General features: G+C 40.4%; 2 protein-coding genes across 4 annotated transcripts in view; one reads left to right on the forward strand and one right to left on the reverse strand.

Annotated features, from left to right (window-relative positions):
* Positions 1-467: 467 nt before the first annotated feature.
* zgc:153896 (uncharacterized protein LOC569930 homolog) lies at positions 468-8,015 on the forward strand. Its single transcript, XM_035406602.1, has 5 exons — positions 468-736; positions 4,715-4,860; positions 5,079-5,708; positions 6,331-6,565; positions 7,579-8,015. Exons 1-5 carry the CDS (start codon positions 484-486, stop codon positions 7,653-7,655), a joined length of 1,341 nt encoding a protein of 446 aa, XP_035262493.1. The 5' UTR covers positions 468-483; the 3' UTR covers positions 7,656-8,015.
* Positions 8,016-8,118: 103 nt separating this feature from the next.
* Positions 8,119-23,691, reverse strand: part of LOC118221071 (cytoplasmic phosphatidylinositol transfer protein 1-like) — a 44,074-nt gene continuing 28,501 nt past the window's right edge. For 2 of the 3 annotated variants that reach the window (XM_035405724.1, XM_035405725.1), the window contains 5 exons: positions 23,140-23,211; positions 22,889-22,984; positions 20,159-20,314; positions 15,586-15,649; positions 8,119-9,899 (listed from right to left, as the gene is read on the reverse strand). In XM_035405724.1, coding sequence (XP_035261615.1) covers positions 9,634-9,899; positions 15,586-15,649; positions 20,159-20,314; positions 22,889-22,984; positions 23,140-23,211 — 654 coding nt within the window. In that variant the 3' untranslated portion in view covers positions 8,119-9,633. Of the gene's footprint in view, positions 9,900-10,643; positions 10,743-15,585; positions 15,650-20,158; positions 20,315-22,888; positions 22,985-23,139; positions 23,212-23,691 lie in introns of all 3 variants that reach the window. The other variant, XM_035405726.1, reaches the window with a different exon arrangement.

The following is a 23,691-nucleotide window of genomic DNA, read 5'->3' on the forward strand; positions in this document are numbered from 1 at the left end:
GTAGGGAAATGTCTACAGTAATAAATGAAAAAAGCATGGCATGCATGCTAAATAAGGCATAGTTTGCCTTTATTCAAAATTATTTTCATTTGTCCCATTACTTTAGCTAAAATTAGGGACTATGTATAAAAAGGGCTGTAATTCCTGCACAGATCACCTAATATGGATGTAACTGCCCTCAAATTAATAGACGGTTTGCTGGCGGTCTGCACTCGATCCTTATATTCATTGTTTTATTTCAAACAATATGCTGGAGTAAAGAACCAAAATAACTAAAATTGTGTCGCTGTCCCAATAGTTTTGAATTTAACTGTATATATAAAGGTCTAACATTGGGAAAAATGTCAGATATCTCCAGCTCAACAGTCACATACAGTATATCTGACATATCACATGATCTTATCTCAATAGGCTTTAGTGACTATAAAAGCACAAGTCTCTCCATGTTAGAGCAAGCCAGACCGAGACAGGCAGAAAGGAAGGATGAGGCTAGCCTTGGCATTCATATTAGCTATCCTTTTGAGCCACAGCATTGAGTGCAGGCCATTATACAGTGATGGGCAAAAGACCTTCAACAAGCTGCTGGTCATCTCATTTGATGGCTTCAGATGGGATTATGACCAGGACGTAGACACGCCAAACATGGACAAGCTGGTAAAAGAAGGAGTGAAAGCCAAGTACATCACACCACCAATGATTACCATGACCTCCCCGTCTCATTTCACCACCATCACTGGTAAGGTTTTTCCATGTCATTCCATGTCTCCCCTGAATGGTGCATTTTCCTTTCTTGCTAACGGTGACTGTCTGTCTGAGCTGTCTTCCTCAGTGGCTCTGTTTAATTTTCACTCTGTGAAAACAGAAAGCCATTGCCTCATGCAGCGAATGACTGTTCAAACATGTGTTGATACAGAATGGCTGTTTAATCTGCATACTTAATACAGTGCAGTGAGAAATGTAAATGTATTTTAGTCACAACACATTTAAAATACCAATGTAATTCCTCAAAAAAAGTGTTAAAACTCAAAAGAGAAGAAAGAATTGTTAAGCTGACATTTTAAGCAGCAAACATTTAAAACTATGACTGAGGATTTGCCAGCTATACAAATAGGGAGCATTTTGGTCTTCCAGAATGCTGAGAGTTTCTGGACACAGGTAACTTGGCAATGCACAAATACAATTTGAACATAATTGTTTTTACTGTGTGGATTCAGTAAATCCGGTCAGCCTAAATGTATTTTGCAAACAAATATTACTCAGAAACATCCTTCCATCCATTATCAATACCCGCTTATACTGGTCAGGGATGCAGAGGTTGCTGGAGCCTATACCAGCATGCATTGGGCGAGAGGCAGGAACACACCCTGGACAAGTTTCCAATCTATCACAGGGCACACACACCACTCAATCACACCCATGGGCAATTTAGAGTCTCCAATTAGCCTACATGCTTGTCTTTGGACTAGGGGAGGACGCCGAAATGCCCAGAAAAGCCCCCACATGGGTGGGGAGAAAATGTGAACTCCACACAGAAAGGCCCAGGTCAGGATTCAAACTCAGGACCTTCTGCTATGAGGAAACAGTCCTACCAACCGTTTGTGAAAAATTATGGAAAATATGGGCCTTACACATCTTAATTTGGATGTGAGACATAATTTAGAGACCCATGATATGATACACCATATGATGACAAGGCATAATGCTTGTATCCTGGTAAAACATTTACCCATGTCCACTTAGCCATCTGGCATCACTGGGAAACAGTCTTTATTACATAACACATCATGGCAACTATCCTTAATATCTGAGAATGTAACAGGGAAAAATCTATGCTACAGTCATCAGTGACTATAATGCACTGTATACCCAGAATAAAGATTTTTCAGAAATGGAGCTTCTTTAATTCAAATATTTAGCTATGTGCACCCTTGGTAAAGCCAAATACTTGGTTTCACACCAGCCTATATTTATTCCCTTCATTTTCTGCAGTTCAGCATGAGGTAGCTCTGATGGCTGAGCCAGAGGTTTTCATCCATACAAATGCAATGTTATTTTCCTCTGCCTGGGTCTTGTGAACTGTACTGAAAATAGTTTTGACATTTGCTTATATTGCCATATGCATCATCATTTAAAAATAATTTTCACTACATCTCATACTCAACCATTGAGTACAAAAATCACTGAAGCGGCCTCAAATGTATTGCCATCCTTGTGAATGAATCCCTTACAATTCCACCCTTGTGATTTCCCTCAGACTTTAGAGGTGCACATACTTACAACTACATCAGGAGTCAATTTAATAAATCTGACTGCAGCAACACCTGTAAGACCTTGATAAGCCTATATAAGGCACATCTTTTTAGTGCTGACAGGAGAACTCTTCAACAGCTGAGCTGTTTTCTGGCCCTGCAGTATACCAAGATCGGCTTTATGTAACAGTTTGGTCATTCTGTGTGAACTTTAACCAGCGATCATTTCAAGGTCTTTGCTCTTAAGATCAGGGTTTACTGGGTGCAAACTGTGCCCCCTGCTGTAGAGAGGCAGAGGCAAGAAGGGCAGCCAACAAGGGAAAAATAAGAGCTGAGAAAAATTCAGTTGATGCAAATAAATTAAGTGCCCTACCGTTTTTTGGAAGGGGGGCTTTATGGTCTGTTTCGTTCTATCCCTATATCAGATATGAGATTGCAGCAAATTATTTTGCCTCATTATGATCAGGATCAGGAAAGTCAGACTCTATGGGAGTCTATAAATGCTGAGTCGTCTGCATAAAACCTGCGACATAAGAGATTCAGCAGAGCTCAGTAGCTATAAAACAACAATCAAAATAATGTTCCACTAACTGGCTCAAAGCTCATAGGTGCTATACCTTAGCACCTAATTGGGAGGACAATGGTCTAAGCAGTAATCCTACAGATACTTTTTTTAAAGGTCGGAAGCTAGAGAGTTTCCTGCACACAGTGCCCTATCTGTCTAATTACAGCATCCTGGTGAGCAACTGCATTACACTCACATTCTGAAGAAAGATAAAGAGGACTAACAGTCAGTTGCTGATTCAGCTTAATTGCCAGTGCTGGCTAAGCATTCTGTCCCATAAAATTTCTACTCAAAAACTTTGAAGCAGATATCTGTGCACACTACACCTGTTTATGGCTGTTCAAACAAAGATCAATGTATTTTATTCTGCTGAGGAATATCAAGAATGTACATTATTTTCCTGGACGTTCTTTTATCATTTCTCAGTTTTCTCTCTTTTTCTAATCATTTGCTTTTCATAAAAATGACTGTGAGGAATAATAAATGGCACGGAGTGTAGCACAGTGGGTAAGGAACTGGACTTGTAACCGAAAGGTCGCAGGTTCGATTCCCGGGTAAGGACACTGCCGTTGTACCCTTGAGCAAGGTACTTAACCGAAATTGCTTCAGTATATATCCAGCTGTATAAATGGATACAATGTAAAATGCCATGTAAAAAAGTTGTGTAAGTCGCTCTGGATAAGAGCGTCTGCTAAATGCCTGTAATGTAATGTAATGTAACACACATCCAGCTATCTTTCTAGGTTCTGACAGAAAAAAGTAAACAGAAAGCAACCAATGGTTGCATACTAAAATGCTCCCTCATAAATTTATGATGAATGGCACTCTTTAAAAATATCCCAGACATGAGAAACCATCTATCATAGAGGATTCAGTTAATCTCTAGACAGAGTTCACCATCTTTATGTAAATGAAAGTTTCTGTGAGACTTTTTTCATTATCTGTCAAACCTAGAAACAACATGATGTATTAAGCATGCATGTAGCACCTAAGAACCTTTTATGCAGTGATCACAGTATTTCACTTTGGACTTTGATTAGATGTGACAAGACATCTACCTAAATCCTAACACAACAGAAAACATAAACTGAAAGTGAGTCACTTTTGCTGTCGTACTGTGTGTGGTTCTCATGTGTCTAAATTCCATGCTCAAGTTTTTATTGTGCTTTTGCTACTAACCCGAATGATTTATATGAGCACAAAATAATCTAGCAGTGTAGTAATCTGTAATATGTGAAAAGAAATAGTTTCCTAATGTAAATATGCAAATGAATATGCCCATATTAAATACTGGGACAGAGATTATTGTGTTGTGCCTTGACCTTTTAGAAAAATAGTTTAATCAAACAGATGATCAGATGATGTATGGTTGAAGGATTAACATTCTATTTTTAAAATACCATCACAAAAAAGAATTCATCATTACCATGTTGGTGATAATGCACTTTAATAAATTTGACTTTACATGTACTGTTGACAAAATTGCACCACCTAGTGGCAAACAACTTCTACAAAATTTGGTACTTTCCTGACCCCTGCTGGTGAGCAAATTAAGTCTACTTTACCAACTGAATATTTACTTTTACTCTTTACTGTGCCTTTTAATAAGAAAGGACCCAACTGAGAGGTTTACAATTGGCTGCTAATCTCACTGCATTAGAACTTGGGGGTGAGACATGTCATATCTGATTCAAGCTTGGCAGAGGGCCATTTGAAGGCAGAAAAAATATATATCTGAATGGAGACTGGGGTATCTTACACTGTGATTGTGTGCATACTATTCAAATATGTGCACATTTATTTTGTATAAACGACAGCATTTGACTTAAGTTGTGACTTAAATGGCCTTCATAAAATTTGAATAGCACAAATTCATTTCTGCTGCATTCTGATCTTGTAGGCAGATGGCCAGAAGACCACGGTGTGGTGCACAATATGATGTTTAACTCCACAACTCTCTTAAAACTGACTCATAAGGCCACTCAGAATCGTTCTGAATGGTGGGACAATGGGGTCATGCCACTGTGGATTACCGCTCAGGAGCAGGTAAACAGCTGTAAACACACTCAGCCTTTCAACACATGATCCACTAAAGTACAAAATGTCAAATGACTGTAATCTTAGACTGGTGATGAACAGTAGGACAGACTGAATTTTACCTAGAGGATAGCGCGCAGAAATCTAAAGTAATGGTCAAAAATTCACATGTAGGCGAAGATAAACACGGCTCATTGAAATTTCAATGTCCCTTATTATTCCCTCAGGGCCTGAAAACAGCCTCATTTCACTATCCAGGAGGTGGAGCCAATTACAGCGGGCAGGCTGTGACCCGTTCTTTGGTCGAGTCCTATGATCACCCGGACTCCAATGAAACAGAGTGGCGCGAGAACATCGACATTGTCATGGGCTGGTTCACCAAGGAGAACTTTGACTTTGTCACGCTGTACTATGGGGAACCTGACAAGGTTGGACACGCAAAAGGACCAGAACACCCAGACAGAAAGGAAATAGTCAAACAGATCGACAGGACTATTGGATACCTGCTGGAGGCAATTGATCGGTATGGCCTGACTCAACGCCTAAATGTCATCATCACTTCTGACCATGGCATGACCACCATCAAGAAGAAACCAGAAGTGGATGAAATCAGACTCTTAAAATTTCTCAAGCCCTATTACGATTTTGTCTATTTTGACCTGCTTGACTATGGCGGTTTTGGCATGATCAAACCAAAGGTAGGTAAAGAGCAGCAGGTGTATGACCTCCTGGTGAACGCCCATCCCAATCTGACAGTATACAAGAAAGAAGAGATTCCGGAAAGCTTCCACATTGCCAAAAACAGTAGAATACAACCCATCGTTCTCATTGGTGATCTGGGCTTCAACTTGAACTCGGTAGGTTCAGTATCTCTTCCTCCATACTATAAGTGTGAATTTTTTTGTACGTCGCTTTGGATAAAAGCGTCTGCCAAATGAATGTAATGTAATATATTCACTTTCATTTACAACAATGTTTACTGGGAATTAAGCATACTATTTATACATTTATGCGAGTCAATTTACAGTGAATATTTGATTTAGTTCATAGTTTTATGTTTAAGTTTTAGTATATGTTTTATTGTGTATCTTGAAAAGAAAATTCTGCACAGAATTTGAGTAAAAAACGCAGGTTTTGAGAGTCACTGACCTGGCATTGCAAATTTTATATGGCTGCAGCTGTCCCATCACTGACATGTTTCCCAGTATGTACAGTACACATCTGCCTTAGCTAAAATATAATTTTGTGAGAGGAAAGCCAAAAGGTGACATTTGACATGCCAGCAGGCAATTTTGGATTCCATACAGAATGTGTGTCTTCAGACATTCCATGTGGAAAGAGTGTGATTCTCAGTGATCTATATAAAAGTAATCTAAACCGTCAGAACAGCTTCTTATGTTCAGCTTCTATCTTGTGGAGAGAATGCTAATGAAAACAAAGATGTCTGTTAACACATGAATTCAACTTAAACCTTTGCAGCAACTCATACTCTATGTTAACAAAGGAGACCATGGCTTCCACAATGGAGAGATGGACATGAAAACCATCTTCAGGGCTTTTGGCCCCGACTTTAAGAAGAATTACTTGGCTGAGCCTTTTGACAGTGTCAACATCTACCCACTGATGTGCAAGCTACTGGGGGTGACCCCTGCCCCAAACAATGGTTCTCTGTCGTACACAGTGGGGATGCTGGAGGACACAGACACTAATTCTGGTAAGGACACCTAAACATTTGCAATTGGGATGGCAGGTAAGTCATCCTGCCAAGTTACGGCTTGGTGGGGTCAGGTGGCATGCTTCATACCTATACAGCACAGAGAGTTTGGCACTTTTCAGGGTTTCCTGCAGAAATAATCACAATGACTCTTGGACCTTAAGAACATTAACTTCAGTATCTTATGACCTCATGTAAACAGACAGAATTCACAAACAACTTCACACGTCCACACAATAAAGCCCCAAAACTTAAGGGGTTTTAGATGTCCCCAAGAATATACTAAACAGATCACTTGAATTCAAACAAATATTCTGTCAGAATGTAGTGATGGCTGAAAACAGTGCACTGCAGAAGAAAAGTGGTCTTGACGGCCAGCTGCTGACATGAACACAATATGTAATTGCTTAGGGCCACGCAGGGCCGGCCTGTGGCATAAACGGTCTATGCGGTTGTTTTGGGCCACAAACGCTAGGGGGGGCCACACGATCCAATGTTTATCTAAGGTAAATAACCTTATTATCGCAATTACGTTATTCATCCCCTATCGCGGAACTAGCGGTATTTGTTAAATGGAACCGAACATTTCATAACAATGTAATGTAAGAAGGATTTTACCAAGCGAACCCCCCCGCTCGACAGAATCAAACAGCACCCCCCCCCCCACCCCTGCTCGGACAGATTTGCTAAGGGCCACCAAAAATCCACGACCATCCCTGGGTCACAGAATTCAAGTTTAAAGTTCTTTTTGGAAGACACTTTAAGTGTAAAATAGTGCTGCTTACATTTATGTGGCAAGCAGCTCCCCTCAAAAAAGGGATGAGATACCAAAATCAGCCTGGATTCCTGGAGGTAGAAGTTCAAAAAGGTTCCAAGGAAAACTGGAAAAGGTTCCTCCGGTGGAAAAGGATCATGTTACCATAAGGATGAGGTAGAAACAAAAACACTGATCAGTAGGTTGTTCCTGGAGCAGAAGCGGTGACATCACTGATGATTGTGTTTCTCTCTTCCAGGTGCAAATGGAAGCAGACATCATGTGTCTTACAACCTTGTGGCAGCGACAATCTTTTACCTCCTTCTTCAGATGTAGTCATTTATGTGCCGCACAAATATAGTGCAGTCTGAACCCAGTAGACTGCAGTGGAAACATGCAATGTACACGATAATATGCTGCAAGCTGGCTCCTAAATGGCAAATCTTGCTTACAATTCCTGAACCTTTGTGATGTATGCAAATATAATTCCTGAACCCCTGTGACCTGTTTATTTCAACATCAAAAGTTCCAACTGTTGTATCACAGTGAAAAAAAAGACAAAAAAAGTATTGTAATTAGAAACTGAAGACATTTTCACATATTTTTTAAGTGTCTCTTCAACAAAAGGCCTTTAATGTCTTATTTATTGTACTGCATACCATAATGCACTATTTCATCAATAAAGTTTTGTTACAACATAAGTTAAGCTGCGCTATATGTTGCATAGTGTCCTGCACTTGCAGTAATATGCATTTCCACCCTTCACAGTCAACACAAACACAAGACTCCGGACAACAAGGATTGTTAAAATGACTTTGTCGTTTTGGAACTTTATTTTGTTAGCCAGTACTTCCCAGCTTGAAAAGGGTATGGACACACAGAAGGTACATGTACAGTAGCTCACAGCTGTGATTGGTATGCAAATCATGCTAGACCCACAAAGACCAGTGACGTTAATCATTCAAACAGCAACGCAGTAGATGCTGCGCAGACATCTTTCTACAGTTCTTGTTCATAAGGGGATTCTGGTTAAGGTGGTGTGATCACTGTTTGTGCAATCACATATTCCTGAAAGGTTATGATGCCCAGAGAGATGTATGAAAATAAGACAAGTCGGCTAAACTGTGTGCACATTCTTATTCCTACATTCATATCCCGGTTTGGAAAGTAACATTTTCTTCTCTTCATGATGAAATTAAATACATCATATTAAAAAAAATTGATATCCAAAAAATGAGTAAACAGGAAAAAAAAGAGTATCACCGCATCACAACACAGTCCGTGGACATCACTGCTAAACAGTTCAGCTAAATGTCATAGCTTCAACTTTAATGAGAAATTCAATTTTTCCCCACGGTGACATTAATTCACAGAAAACCATGTCCAATTGCAATTACGTATAAATGACTTGACTTCAAATAGTAAAATGCCAAGTGAGTGTGCCAGCAAGTCCATTTCGAAAGCATGACCTCATCTGCGACCTTATGATATGATGCTGCAAATTGAAATGCCATTTTCAAATTGGATTACCTTTGAAAATTTCACATAGAAGTGTGTAATGTCCCGAAAACATTCATCCATGAAAGAAGTCCACAGAAGTGTGCGCATTTTAAATATTCTTAAATCATTAAATGTGGTTCAGTGGTTTCACTTTCTCAAATGAGGGAGATCAACATCTCTCTTCCAGTCTCTCAAGATTTTGTCAAAAAACGAAAACCTTCAGCGTCCAAGAGCATGCATCATTACGTTGCCAGAGTAGCAGAAGACAATAACACAGGTTTTAAAATGAAGCCTTTAAACAATATTTAATGCGGTTCTCTTTACTTGGCATTTCTCCATTATCTTCTAAAGGTGGATAATAATAGTCTAGGAAAAGCCATGCATTTCCATAAATCAAGACGCTTTGTTCAGAAGTTTGACTTCAAAGTCATCAGCATTGAGACAGCATTTAAAAAAAATGATACTTCTCTCTCAATCTGATTTCAAGCAGCAGTACAGAACGCATCCCGGGCTGAATATTTACCCCTAAATACCACCTGAAGTTATTTTTAAACACAGTTTCTGCAGTAATTTACATGACAGATAAAATCAATAAAATAAATGTTAGCCAGTCATCTGCACATGCATGTCCAGGTCATCTTGCAGCTCAGCTAAGCCTAAAGATGGAAACAAAACCAAGGCTTTTCAGGAGCACAACGGGGAGGGGCAAACGCAAAGACTGATGACCAATAGCTTATTAGCCTGCGCTCAATGTGCTGAAAGACAAGCGAGAGAAAAGGAGGTGGGGAAAGTGGAGTGTGCGCGTGTGGGAATGTTATTTAGGAAGCGTCCGTTCCCGCAGCTCCGGGAGGGTCAGAGTCTCTGGGGCGGACGTCTTCCGGGGGCGATCCTTGGGCACGCTGAGGAATTCGGGTGGGTCTCCGTTGACGGGCGTGGACGGGGCGCTGGCTGGGGCGCTGCGGGTGGTGGCCGTGTGCGACACCTCGTGGATGGAGATGGTGGGCGTCACCAGGCCGATCTTCTCGTTGGTGGCTTCTTGAGTGTTCCGCTCGTACTCCCTCACCTCGTCCATGGTCATGTCTGACCCCAGGAAATGGAGGAGATATGGACAAAAATCAATGCTGCACCTTCAGCTGCATTTCTGATAATCCCTGCTTTTGGCATGTTGTACTTCACTGGCTATCATAAGACACATCTTTCAACTGCGGTCAGGCTCGGCGGTAAACATTGCAAATCACACTGCAATAAACCTTTGTTTTGCACATTGTTAAATGAAAATGTTTGAATTGCAATAAAAGGGTTTCGAGTAATGATTCAGTTGATTATGGTAGTTCCCATTCAAAGCTACTCATGGACATCAAGCAGAGAAAATGCTACATAAAAACAAAGGGACTACCAAGTAAGACTGTGAGCACATATTTGGGACAATGGTTTAAGATGCTAGCACCAGCTCTCAGTACCTGTGGGAGTAATTTAAAGCACAATGGGGGAAAAATACACATTTATGTTTAGTTTTACTTTCTTTTCCATCTTCATTCCTGTAGACATGAGCATAAAAGAACCAACACATTATTCTGAATTACACATGCTGCGGGTATAGGTCATCCATCTTCCACCAGTAGCTGGCAGTATAAGCCACATAATCACGTTCAATCAGTCCACATAAATACAGACCTACAGTATACTTCCTGGTTGATAATGCTGTTAACACCTTACCCATCACCACTAACCATTTCTGCAACAGCAATAGAAACAATAATCAGTTAAAACTCAAGGATAAATTCCAAACATTGAAAAATAAATGAAAGAAAAAGGAAAACATACATTTGCAGGATCTCTGCTATGTCTCTTGGCATCCAAGCTTTTGGTTTGTGGCCACGTGCATCTGATTCTCGAACTTACGCACATCCTCCAGAGTCATAGCTGTGGAAAGGGGGACATTATCCACTTGTACACTGTAGCCTGCTTGTTGCAAACAAGGGAGGGTCACGCCTTTATATATAGAGTGAATAATCCCATGTAAAACACTGGCTGCATCTGAAGAGAAACTGTGCAGTTCTGCCATTGCCAATCACTTCCAGTAGAAGACAGTAAAGGGCTTTGTGAGGCAACAGGGTAAAATCTTTAAAAAATGACAGATGACTGGACCAAAGCCCTCTGCGCAAGAACCTAGAATAGCACAATTATTACAGGTGCAAAATGCTCATCTTATCAGGTGAAAAGCTTAAAAAAAAATGTTTTCAAGCATTTGATGCGCATGAAAAAATTCCAAATATGAGTTTACTTCAAAGCCCTTTTGTATCTCACTGAAAGACTGTCCCCAAAAGTAATAATGAAAAAGCTCAATCATTCATTCTCTCAATAGGACCATTCGCTATTCTAAAAAGAGATTTTTTTTTCATTCAAGGAATTTTTGTATTTTTTTTTTTTTATTTTTTTTTTTGAAGAGTTATGAGGGTGCACATGAAAATGGTACAACCAATGACGTCTCATCCACTGACTAAACATCCACTTAAAACAGCCGAGTCATAGGGCAGTTCAACAGTATAGAGCATATTAGCATTGCAGACTCTTGTTCCGGTGGTCTCTGAGGAAATGTATAATGTAAAATGGAAGTGTGGCCAATTAATGTACTACGGTATAGGGAATGCAGGTTCATTTGGGTATACTGTTGTCAAGTTAGTTTCAGTCAAGGCAGTTCTACAGTATATAACCTTTCAAAGATTGCAGACTGTCTTCCAAGTGTGGTGTCTGGAAGTGTTTGTTTACCGACTCCCTATTCCACTTTGACAGGTAGTATGAAATTATGGCTGTTAGGAAGAGTCAGTTAATCGCTCCATCAGTTAATATTCTCTTGTGTGCATAATCATTGTCTTTGCTGAACACTTTCATGCCAGTCATATTTGTACCACTTGTGCACAAAATAATACAAGGCACGTTGAGTATGCATGGAACATTTCATCAATATCTGAACAACAAAGGCATCAATTTGAAGATGATATTCAGTTATAAAGAGTTAGGAAATAAAGAGTCTGGAAATAAATAAATATGCCAATGAGAACAGATTTATATAGACTTATAATGCCAAATATAAAAAGAAAGAACCTAACAAAATATGAGTGTTCTGCATTCAAAACATTTTGGTGTTTTTTATGTTCAGACCATTAAGTAATTTCACTATAAATCTATCATTCTTGATGACACCCGTTGTTCCACAACAAAATAATCTTGAATATATATGAAGCCATTTTCTTTGCTCTGAAACATAGCTCTGTAGCCAGGACTAAACTGAAAAGCAATTAAAAACGACCAACAGACTGAAAGAAAAAAACCAACAATTATAATATTCTGCAGTAATTTGGGGGCTGTTACTGGCCAGGATCGCTGTACTGTCCTGCTGGTGCTTTCTTTCCCCATATCCCACCACAGAGTTATTTTGGAGTATCCTGGCCTGCATCCCCAATGCCAGATCACAGCAGGCGTTAATATCACACGGATCCCTACCCCCCCAGTCCAAGTCGTTGTATCACCTTACCCTCAAAATATTTGTTGACAAACTGAAAACAAATTTCTCCAAATGCCACAGGGAACTTTCCCATGGCTCTTGTCCAGATCAGATAAACTAATGTCACCCTGCTTGGTGTGCTTTACATAAAAACCATTACGTGCCACTGAATATGGGGGGGATACGTGCCTCGCAGAAACTCTCGCCACTGAAACCTGAATATTCAGTGAGCACTATGATGTTTTGGCATTTTTCCTTGATTTGGCACTGTACTCCACAATTTTAGATTTGTAATTAAACAACTGTGGTTAAAGAGCACATTCTCTGCATTCGTTAAAGGGAGTTTTTATACATTTGACTCTGGTTTCAGTATGTAGAAATTATAGCAGGCTTTATACATAGTCCCCCCCATTTCAGGGCACCATAATGTTTGGGACAAATGGCTTCACCGGTGTTTCTCATCAGTCAGGTGTGTTCAATTGTTTCCTTAGTGCAGGTATAAGACAGCTTTCAGTATCTAGTCTTGATTCTAGGCTTTCGATTGCCTATGGAGTCTGTTATTGGTGTCTGTCAACATGAGGATCAGAGTTGTGTTAATGAAAGTCAAGGAAGCCATAATGAGGCTGGCAAATAAAAAACAATCATAGACAAAGGCCAAAACTTAGATTTAGCAAAAAAAAATGTTCGGAACATCATTAAGAAGAAAGAGAGCACTGGTGAGTTCAGTAATCCCAAAGTGTCTGGTAAGACAAGGACCACCTCTATAGTTAAACACAGAAGAATTCCCATCATAATAAAGTAAAACCCTTTAACACCTGTCCAACAGATCAGAAACACTCTTCAAGAGCCAGGCATGGATGTGTCAGTAACTACGGCCCGCAAAAGACTTCAGGAACACGCCTTGTAACCCCTCCCAACCGCCCAAAGGGATCACAGAGCTTCTCCACCCTAGCTCCCCAGTGGTGGAACAAACTCCCCGTCCCTCTCCGAACCTCCCCCTCACTGCCCATCTTCCGCCGTGGCCTGAAGACTCATCTCTTCAGACTATACCTAGACTAACCACCACCACGCTGTATAATATTAAAAAAATTAAAACAAAAACCCTTTTTCCTGTCACTTGTTACATGTTGCCCCATCCCTGCACTTCTTGGTAATTTGTATTTGTCCTAATACTGTAGCTTATTCTTCTGCCTAGTTGGCTTTGCAGATGTTAGACCAGAATAGTGTTCATTGTTCTTGGCTAGAAATAGCTGTACAAAATAAGTAATTGTACCTTACTGAACCCGTGTTCAGCAGTTGTCTACGATCATGAAATGCACTTTTTTGTACGTCGCTTTGGATAAAAGCGTCTGCCAAATGAATGTAATGTAAATGTAAATGTTAACTACAGAGGCTACACTACAAAATGCAAACCACTAGAGTTAGCTACAAAAACAGGATGGCCAGGTAACAGTTTGATAAGAAGTACCTTAGGAAGTACCTAAAAGAGCCTGCAGAGTTCTGGCAAAAGGTCTTGTGGACAGATGAGACCAGGATGCATTTGTATCAGAGTGATGGCTACAGCAATGTGAGGAAAAGCAACTGCCCAAGATCCAGAGCACCCCCTCATCTGTGAAGCATGATGACGGGGTGTTATAGTTTGGGCATGCATGTTGGCCATAGGTAATGTCTTCACTGATGACATACCTGCTGATAGCAGCAGCAGAATCAATTGTGTGTACAGAAGCAACTTATGAGCTCAAGTTAAAACAAATGTCTCCAAAGCCATCCTACAGCAAGACAGTGATCCCAAGCACACTGCAAAAGCAACAGGAGGAGTTTTTCAAAGCCCAAACCAGGAAAACTTAAGGCAACCAGCCCCCGAGACAAGCAGGAGCTGAAGATGGCCGCAGTACAGGTTTGGCAGAGCATCACCAGGTAAAGTACTCAACACCTGGTGATGTCTATGGCTCCCATTCAAGCAGGATATGTTTAAGTATGAAACATGGCTACTTTCATTTACATAACATTAATATTTTATCTAACATTATGGTGCCCTGAAATGGGGGACTATGTATAAAAATGCTATCATTTCTACACGGTGAAACCATTAATATCCCTTTTAATAAAAGCTGAGAATGTGTACTTTAACCACATTGAACTGCCTGATTGCAAATCTAAAATAGTGGAGTTCAGGGCCAGACCCAGGCGGAAAAAAAACATTATGGAAAGAAAACTTTGAGAAATAAAGAACATTTCCTTTATGTCCCTCCATTTTCACGAAGACCATAAAAGATTTCTTTTTTCTTTTTTCAACAGTACAATGGCCCAAGACTCAATAGTATCCCCATCTTTCATGTCATCAAAGTGCCTAAACTGTGATGCAACCATTTTGACTCATGCACAGACAGCAGCACCTGCAGAGAAAGGCTGAGCAGCAGGAAGCTTAGTCTGAACAATTGTTAGTGAGGTTAGAAAGGAAATAGAGTATTGCGTAAGGCAGCCAGGAGCTAATACCTAGAGCACTATGAAGAAAAACTGAGAAATTGGTTATGAAATATTAACAAGAAACAGCTACAGCATGTCAGTCCATTGTGCCTGTTAGTAGCAAAGACACATTAGACACATTTCAAACACCTAAAAAACAGAAAAAGATTTAATAAAACAAACTCGGGGTCAGTTTTCTAGGTTAGACTAGCACCAAAAAGGAAAGGTGGCGACACTCCGAACAGAAGGCACAACCGTTAAAAGCTTTCAGTGTTAAAATAAAACAATGGCTGGGATGAACACCTGGAGAAGAAACATCAAGGGGATAGAAAATTATGAAATAGTTATATATGTTGTTTACCTACAATAAAAACTGTTTAGTTACAATAAACTCCGTCTATAACTCAGCTTCCCTTACAGAAACACTGGCAAATTTAGACGAGTAAATTAGCTGCACCTTCTTCAACACAACTGATAATTGTTTGCTTAATAACTGACCATTGATAATTGGATGCACCAAAGCAAACTCTCTTGAATGTCTCCAAAGCCCATATCTCAGTTTAAAACATTGGCAACTGGTTAATTCCTTGGTCGTCTTTGTCAGTGAGCAATTATGTGTAGCATGCATGGCCATCCCTGATCTTGACTGGTTTTGGGCTCAGTTGGATAAAATACATGGATAAATGGATAATTATCCTGTCGCCTCCTTTCAGTTCCACAAGAATAAATTATTAATCCCAGTTCATAAAGTTGAAAAGATAGCAGGTCATTAAAAAAAGACAACTAGTGACTTACCATACCACTCATCAACCCACGCGAAAGCTTGCCGGTGTCCCACCAACAAGATGTCCCTGATGACCTGAGAAAACAGGACAGAGCAAGATAGTTCCCATATTAGTCCTTAACTAAACCACCCAACTACAGGGGTGAGTCAACAGGCAGGACCATGTGTAAGTAACCTGTAGGACTATGTGTGAGTAGCTGTAGAACCAAAGTTGTGAGATACAGGGCTATTAAAGGAGCTTTCATACTGGAAAATGGAAGTCAACACCATCCCATATATACCCCAAGTCTCACACAACCAGATCAAGTGTCTGGCTTAATGGGTTTTTGTGTAAAACACACCTTTTCTTAATTTTGACACCATTTTTTAATAGGTCACACATCAAACATTGATAAGCTGTGAACAACTCATCAAAGATAGGAAACAAAGCATGCAGAATCAGTGGCTTCTGCAGCTGTATGCTATGCGGTAGCAAAATGCTGTGTTTACTAAACTAATAAAAATGCACACAGATCACCCCTTTTCATTATGACTGGAATCAGCACATCAAAACTTTATTCTGCAGACTGAAGAGTCAGTCTGGCCACAAATTCTGAGTGTGCTACTGTGAGAGGTGGTGAAGCTGGACTTTGGTGTAAGCACATCTAACAGTAAAATTTCCTTCTGCATCCTTATGTATTCTGTAATTTCCCAAATTTGAAGACGGAAGTTGGTAAGTAAGCTGTGGTCAATCATGATGGTACTGCATTTCTGCAAGTGCACACACATCTGCTTCTGTATATAGAAATACACAAGCAAACACTGTAGTGCTTATGTGGCAGTGGTTATAAATATCAGAGCATTTTTATTAATATACACCATCTGCAATTATCAGTGCGGAAACCGTTTTAGCAGCAGAACTGCTCATTCTTTCCAACGCAAGACTTTTGACTGGCCATATTTCTCTGTGACATTTCTTTCAGCAATGCAATAAAACAAAGTACAGGCCGTCCTTTGCTGCACTGTTAATTGGTGAGAGGCATGTGCATCAAGTTCTCATTCCAAACAAGCACAGTAAAGGTCTGATAAGGCTCAGTTCTCTATGACCATGTTAAAGAAAGCACAGTACACAGAGGCATGACAGTATGGGCCACTGCAAAGATCCTTGTGCTTCTTTGATAAACAATCGCAAGCGACTTCATGACCAATAAGACACCAAGTAACAGATATTCAAAAATACTCAAAATGCCTTTAAAACCGAAAATGCACGTTATTACTGGTAGAATATGCAACGGTCCTGCCCTAAAGCCTGGAGCTACCAAATGACCTGTTCCTGCGTGTAGCTACATGGAGCGCAGTGTACAGGAGTGGCTCCTGTACCTGATGCAGCAGCAGCAGTCCTGAGATTGCAGGGGATGTGAAGGAGGACTAAAAATAGCCTCTCATTTTCACACCTCCTCATGGTACCGTGCTCAGGGCTCATTGTGAGGCGACCTGTGCCGCCTCCACACGCGGCGTAGCGACTTCCCCTGCCGTTTAATCACTGTCCTGGCCTTGTTTCAGCACACCTACCCGTCTGAGCAGAGGTGGAGCGGGTGACCGGGATTGGACGGGAGGTGGTCACTTTGAAGTGGCCTGCATGAGCGGCAAGGCAGGCTGGCACAACCCGGGGAGCGAGAAGATGAATAAGGCATAGGTCCCAGGGGGGCAAGACTCATGCAATGATCATGAATCAAAGTCCCGGTTTCCCCCGAAGTCATGCAATGGCGTACACGAGGCACGTTCCCCATGCTCTCCAACCTCTAAATTTCACCATTTTTCAGTTCACAGCATGGGAATATGCAGCACTCCTGATGCAGACAAACAAGTGTAAAATCAGATCCACCTGCTTATTCCCAATCAGACTGACTCTCTGGGCAAATTTGCACCTACCTCTATACATGCAACACGGTTTAGTCTGATCACAGCCCACATACAGAATGCCCCAAAGTTATATTTATCTTTTAAACACCAGATTTTTTATTTCAGACTGTGATCCAGCAAGAAATACGAGGTAATAATGTCATAGACAAAATAATTAGTTGCGTTTTCACCAGCAATACAGAGAAAAAATTGCAGTTGAGTTTTCTAAAAATGTGAATACAACAAGGACAATTTAAGTACCTCCACAAGTCATTGAAAGCTGAAAGATTAGAACCATAAACTCAGACAGTACTACTGAATAAAAATCCACTCCTGATGCATCAAGTTTTAAAAAAAAAAGTTAAAACCCAGAATTTACTTTTCCAGCACTGGGAGATGTAGGATTGTAATATATGGCCTAATTCTACAGGCTTTTTTACGCACAACTGAAAGTTATTCACATGATAAAACAATCACAATTGAAAGGTAAAATCATTCATTATTTTCTAACACCGGCTACAGCTTCCCTTAACGTGAGCTCTGTCAACCTCTAAATATTTCCGATGGCCAAAACCAAAAGGTTTGAGAGAGAATTACCTTATTCACAATCTCGTGAATATTAAAGATTTACAGCCACGTTGGGCATCTGTCCCATCTCAATTTATCAAACAACCTGCAACCAAGCTCTCACCAAAGTTGTGCGTGTCATCAAGAAAGCACTGTAAATCACACACTGCAGCAAAGCTGATCACACTGACAGCGACCTCATTATTTCAAAACGGGAATCCAATTGTCCGCATGCAGTCTGTGTACAAAATGGATTAGCATCCATCTATCGCCATCCTGTTAAAGGCCATGTGGTGACTCACGGCACTTTGGACGGGAGCCTGCTGCGGGTCCCCCAGCAAAAAGCACAGAGCTGATTTCATTCTTTAAACATTTCCTTGATTTGTATTCCCGAGAACCTCTGGCAGATGTTTTCTGTTTCACTTTTAGCGCCGGACGCTGTTCGGTCCCCCGAGAGCTGTGCATCCATTTAAGAGCCGGACGCTCGCGCCGAGAGAACATTTTATTTTCAAAACAAAACAATGTGTTCCCGGTGCTTGGTGTTCCGCTGGATTTGGTCACATGCCCGGGTGCTGCCCCGTCGATTTATCTGCCGCATCAGACTGTGCAGTGGACTGGAAGGGCATCACAAACTCCTGGCCTGGCAAAGGGTCCAAGATCAAGTGAGCTAGTACAGTAGCTGGGACAGCAGCGCCCTACTCAGCCGACAACACTCGCTTGGAAATGCTAGAATCCATTATAGAATCTAAACCACTCCCAGTGTTTACAGCTCCATTTTAAATGAAATGACTGCATTTCATAGAATTTCTGCTGGTTTGCTAAAGACCCATTAGCTTCCAGGACTTATCATATTAGAGACACTACGTTGGGAAGTCAGAAGTGAGAAATATTTAGCTTTTTCCTTGATCAAACTTCCAACTGCGTTTCAAATGCACCAATTATTTAACGTTCTCTACAACAAATAAATGTTCCAAGTAATTTGATTGCTTTCATAACCAAGGAAACTGATTTTACAGCCTGAGACTGGTCTCAATTGTGACATAGAAGCAATCTCCATATAGAACAGGAAAACCAATTTGATAATTTAATTGACAGATCAACCACGAGGCACTAAATAAAAGATACTGCTCAAGATGACCCTGTTGTGTACTTTATATCAGAAAAGGCCAGTTATTCCTGTAAGTCTGTGACCAAATTAGTCTCTCTCAATAAGTAAGGCTAGCAGGCAAAATCATGATAAAAGGTATCTACTGTAAAAGCACTGGCTGCCAATGTTCAGATGAACAGCCAATTACCAGTCAGTCAATGCGTAATTACCCAGTCTAGTAGGTTGCGTGGCGTACCATCACGAAAGCTGTCAATTAACATGGACAAAAGCTGCCAAAGACGAGTGTATTCTGGCTCAATGTGAAGAACAAAACAACTTAAAACCCAGTTAGCAATTATCTGCGGCATCGAAACAATCTGTTGCTTTGTAAAAGTTGTCGAGCATTCGTGACCTAGGGAACCGCCGTTTCTTTGCTTTGCCTCCGCACATCTTCATAAAATCTCTGAATGGCAGAGAGAGCATGACAATGAATGTGCTGTACAGCTCAGCCCTGGGAAGGGAGGACAGGCGACTACAGAACAATCAGCGACACGCTGTCTGTCAGTTCCCATCATTCAGCGGACATGTGATTATACAATCTCAAAGACAGGGGGATCAGAATCTCCAAAATGGGTAGTGCATTCTCTATTAACAAATAAAAGTATTGGTACTAAAGGTAAAGATATATGGGTATACGTGTCTACTATGGAGCCTATTTTGACAGTAAAATGTCTTGTCTAGGCAATGTGAGAATGTGCCTGTCACAAGCACAGATACTTTTCAGCAAGAGAGCATAAAATAAGTTTGAGTTCGCCTTTTTTCAATTATATACGAGTAACATGTAAAACTCTGATAGACATAAACCGTTCCAAAATTACAATGCCTTAATTTGTCAGTTGGAAGTATGTGCCACATAACCTGTTCATGACGTGGTTTGTCCCTGGTTGGTTTGCTGGCTTCATGCCTGGACATGTCTGGACAACAACATACCACATTCGGGTCAAACAAGACATACATTTCAATCCAAGACAAGATGCTAAACCAAGTACCTTGTGTACAAACTGCTCGACTCTGGTCTGAAGGCCCCAGACCTCGAATTTGACCGCAACCAGCTTGTAAGAGCACATGATTGGCTGGCTGCTTTCTCTCCATCCTTCCTTCAGGGGCCCCCGCCCCGTTTTTAAGGACCTGAAGCACCTGAGATCCTAAAAAGCAAGAGTTACAGATGTCACACAAGGCAGATCTTTAAAAGAAATATTAAATTTTTCATATCTTGTCCCATCCCTGAGTCAATACTGTTCAGAGAATGTAGTCACAGAAAAGTGTATTGAAATACGCATAATGCCATGTTAATCTGGCAGCATTGTCAAAATGCCTTACTTTTATTTGTCATCTGAAGTGAAACATCAGTAACTAACCGAAACAATGAACCAGTACAAGAACCAAGACTGAAGAATACTGCTTTCCCATGCCTCCTCTTCTGAAGATACAACAGATACAACATTTGTCACCAAGAAGTAAACAAGTAAATTGAGGCAATAATGTCACGACACTTACTATTTATTAGTCTAAACATAATAGCAGGCAAATACATTAAAAAAAAGTTAAAACACTCATTGATGCCCTAGAAATCCAAAAATTTAATTTGTAGTAAATAAAGACTGGAATGAGACTGGAAAGTTTTAGTTACAACTGAGCTCCTCCATAATTTCAGAGAAGAACATAATACAGTTTAATGGAGAAAAAAGATCATCCAGCACATCTGCGCTCATCATTTTGCCCACGGTCTCCAGGACTGCTGCTGAACCCCCACAAATGTATGTGCTTCAACTACATGACCCGGCAATCTATTCCAGACATTGACAACATTATGAAAAAATAAATAAAGCCTTTCCTGATATCAGTGAAAGACTTACACCTGAATAACCGGACGTATCTTTTGTCTAATTAATCAATCTCTTTAAAACAACAAAACTTCCAATTCCCCTTTGTCTCCTCTTGCTGAGCCAGAAGAGATACACGTGTCTTCTAATCTTCCTTATAACTAATTCCTAATTTCATACCTGGAATCAATTCGCTTGCCTTTCTTTGTACTTGTTTAACAGCTTGAAAATCATTCTTTATGGAGTGGTGCCCAGAACGCAAATAATACTCTGAATGTGCCCTGAATGTATTTTCTGGCAACGCAACCCGGCATATTGGTAGCCTTCTTTACTGCTACAGCTTGTTGTTACTGATAGACTTTATCATTCTGAGCACATTCTAAACTGTTTCTACCAATCCTTCCAAGTCTTCTTTTGTATGTGCACTTTAATATCTGCCAGGTTTCCCCCCAATTCTGCATTTTTTATTGTTTCCTGAATTATTTCAGTAGCTTCTGAACCCGTTCAAAAAAATTAGTTATGTGACATCTGCAAATTTTATCGGGTCCTTACTATAATGCCTTTATCAAAGTCATGTATGAAAAGATTCTTGTGTGCTTTCCTACATATTACACTGAGGGAATAAAAACAAGGGCACTTTGACGCATCTTGGAAAAGTTGATTCTCAGTGTTTTAACCACATTTTTAAATATTGGCACACATTTTACAATACACAACCTCCTCTCAAACAGTCTATTTTGTTTGTTCTATCATTTCAGATCTGTTTATACCCTCTTGATTGTACTTCCCCCCACTTCACCAATGACTGCACTGAACAAACTCTATCGTAATTCCGCACTAGATGATCATACATGTGAAGCCCTGAGTGCGATTATCATAAGGACCCTTGAAAGCTGCCATCTGGGCAGTATGCTCCTCCCTACTGTTAACACTAGCTAAGCTCCCTGCACACCAAACTGTCCCTAATTTAAATATTCTTCTGCTACCCTAAGCATATCCTGGTCCAATGCAGCTCAACGTTCTCCCCAAAGGATTGCGAGTGCCACACTGTTCCTTCCATTCGACACACTGTATAATTTTAAACTCATTATCTCCTCTGTGGGAAAAGCTATGGTGGGGGCTTGTTAAAAAAACATGGATTCTTGCTAAAAATATCAGTGATTTTCACCAGAATGATGGTCAAACACTGCATGGTCTAAATTTCAACTTGCCCTCTATTTAATCTTAAGTGACTTCTCACGGTTTAGAATTGTAAGAGTTCTCATACGAGAAAACATCATTGGAGGAAGTGCCTCCTGCTATACGCAACTAAAGCCTCTATAGCCAGAAGCCAGCAGCATTTAGCCAAAATAAAGGTTCATTAGTTAGCTACACACTCCGACAGCTATTGTAAGCTGCCTCACTAAATCAAGTGTTTAAACACAGAAATATAAATGAGTCAACAAAATGTAACTTCCTTTACAGGGATTGCCCTTGGTAAGCAAGCCTTTCGTTCTAGCCATCTCCATTCAAAAAAACCACTGTAATGTTCTGAATGAAACAAAGGGCTTTACATTCAGCCAGGAATCACTGAAACATGAGCCCAGTCAAAGCAGACTGTCTGCTTCGAATTCAATTCAAAATGGCCAACTGAACTTCTTTCAGTTGCTTATAATATTTGATAAAATAAAATATTCTGACTGTCAAAATGCTGCATCAGTTGAGGACAGTATGGAAAAGCATATAGAAAATAATGAATAATATTTCTGAATTTTAATTTAAACCATATGTAACATAAGAACACTATTTATCAACCTCTTGAATGAGACTGTAATGGCAGATGTTCGGTAAGGAAACACTATTACTGCAATGTATTATACTCCACAATGAAGGCCAAGCAACAGCACATTTCGGTACCTCTGAGCTTTTGTAGTGCCTTTCTGGGATGTCATCAATGGCAATGTCCAGGAAGCACACCTCTGTATCACAATTACTTTTCTCCATAGTGAAGATCTATCAGAAAATAACAGAGAATTACCACAAAGCAAAGTCATACACTGTACAATACCCATCACCCATCAAGGAATCACTGTGTAATCATGACTAGAATTTATGTCTCTTTTCATATTAAGTTCACTCAATAGATAATACAAGGATCCCTTACTTACATTTTCATTGATCCCACAATTGTCTTCATATTTTGTCTCTATGTGAATTGAAAACTTTGGCAAAAATGAGCACTGAAAAAAGAGAAATAAAGTGTAATCACTACATGATGAATGGACTGATGAAAGCAGAAAAACCAACTGGACAAGAAAAGACATTCAGAGGAATGGGGTTCACCTCAGATACAGCTCTGAGCAAACCCTCGCATTACTGCAACTGAAGAATTATGACTGGCTTATGTCCCAATGTCAGACATATGGGCAACAAACAAAACAAGCAAATTATGTGTCAGGTCCAACAGAGGGTGTGCCAGTGTTCAAATAAGAGAGCTTATGAGGCACGCAGAACTCCCATTACTCCAGCGTGTCTCCTTCCCACATCTCTGCTCAGGCTGTGGCCTTAATTTGCAGAGAGAAAAAAGTCGGCCGGATGGAATGAACTGCGGCTAAGCACCATCATGATGAAGATGGTGCTGACATTCCTGCAGTTTGGCCACAGGGCTCTCAAATCACCAGTCCTCCTCCTTACACTGCTCTCTGCACCTACTGCTGTGT

Source organism: Anguilla anguilla, chromosome 2 (genome assembly GCF_013347855.1).
Source record: "Anguilla anguilla isolate fAngAng1 chromosome 2, fAngAng1.pri, whole genome shotgun sequence".
NCBI classification, from domain to species: Eukaryota; Metazoa; Chordata; class Actinopteri; order Anguilliformes; family Anguillidae; genus Anguilla; species Anguilla anguilla.

What these genes read in the sequence shown, in the direction of transcription:
- zgc:153896 (XM_035406602.1), top strand. Translation starts at nt 484, where the DNA reads ATGAGGCTAGCCTTGGCATTCATATTAGCTATCCTTTTGAGCCACAGC. An exon ending in GGATTACCGCTCAGGAGCAG is followed by an intron (nt 4,861 to 5,078) that starts GTAAACAGCTGT and finishes TTATTCCCTCAG; the next exon opens with GGCCTGAAAACAGCCTCATT. An exon ending in GGACACAGACACTAATTCTG is followed by an intron (nt 6,566 to 7,578) that starts GTAAGGACACCT and finishes TCTCTCTTCCAG; the next exon opens with GTGCAAATGGAAGCAGACAT.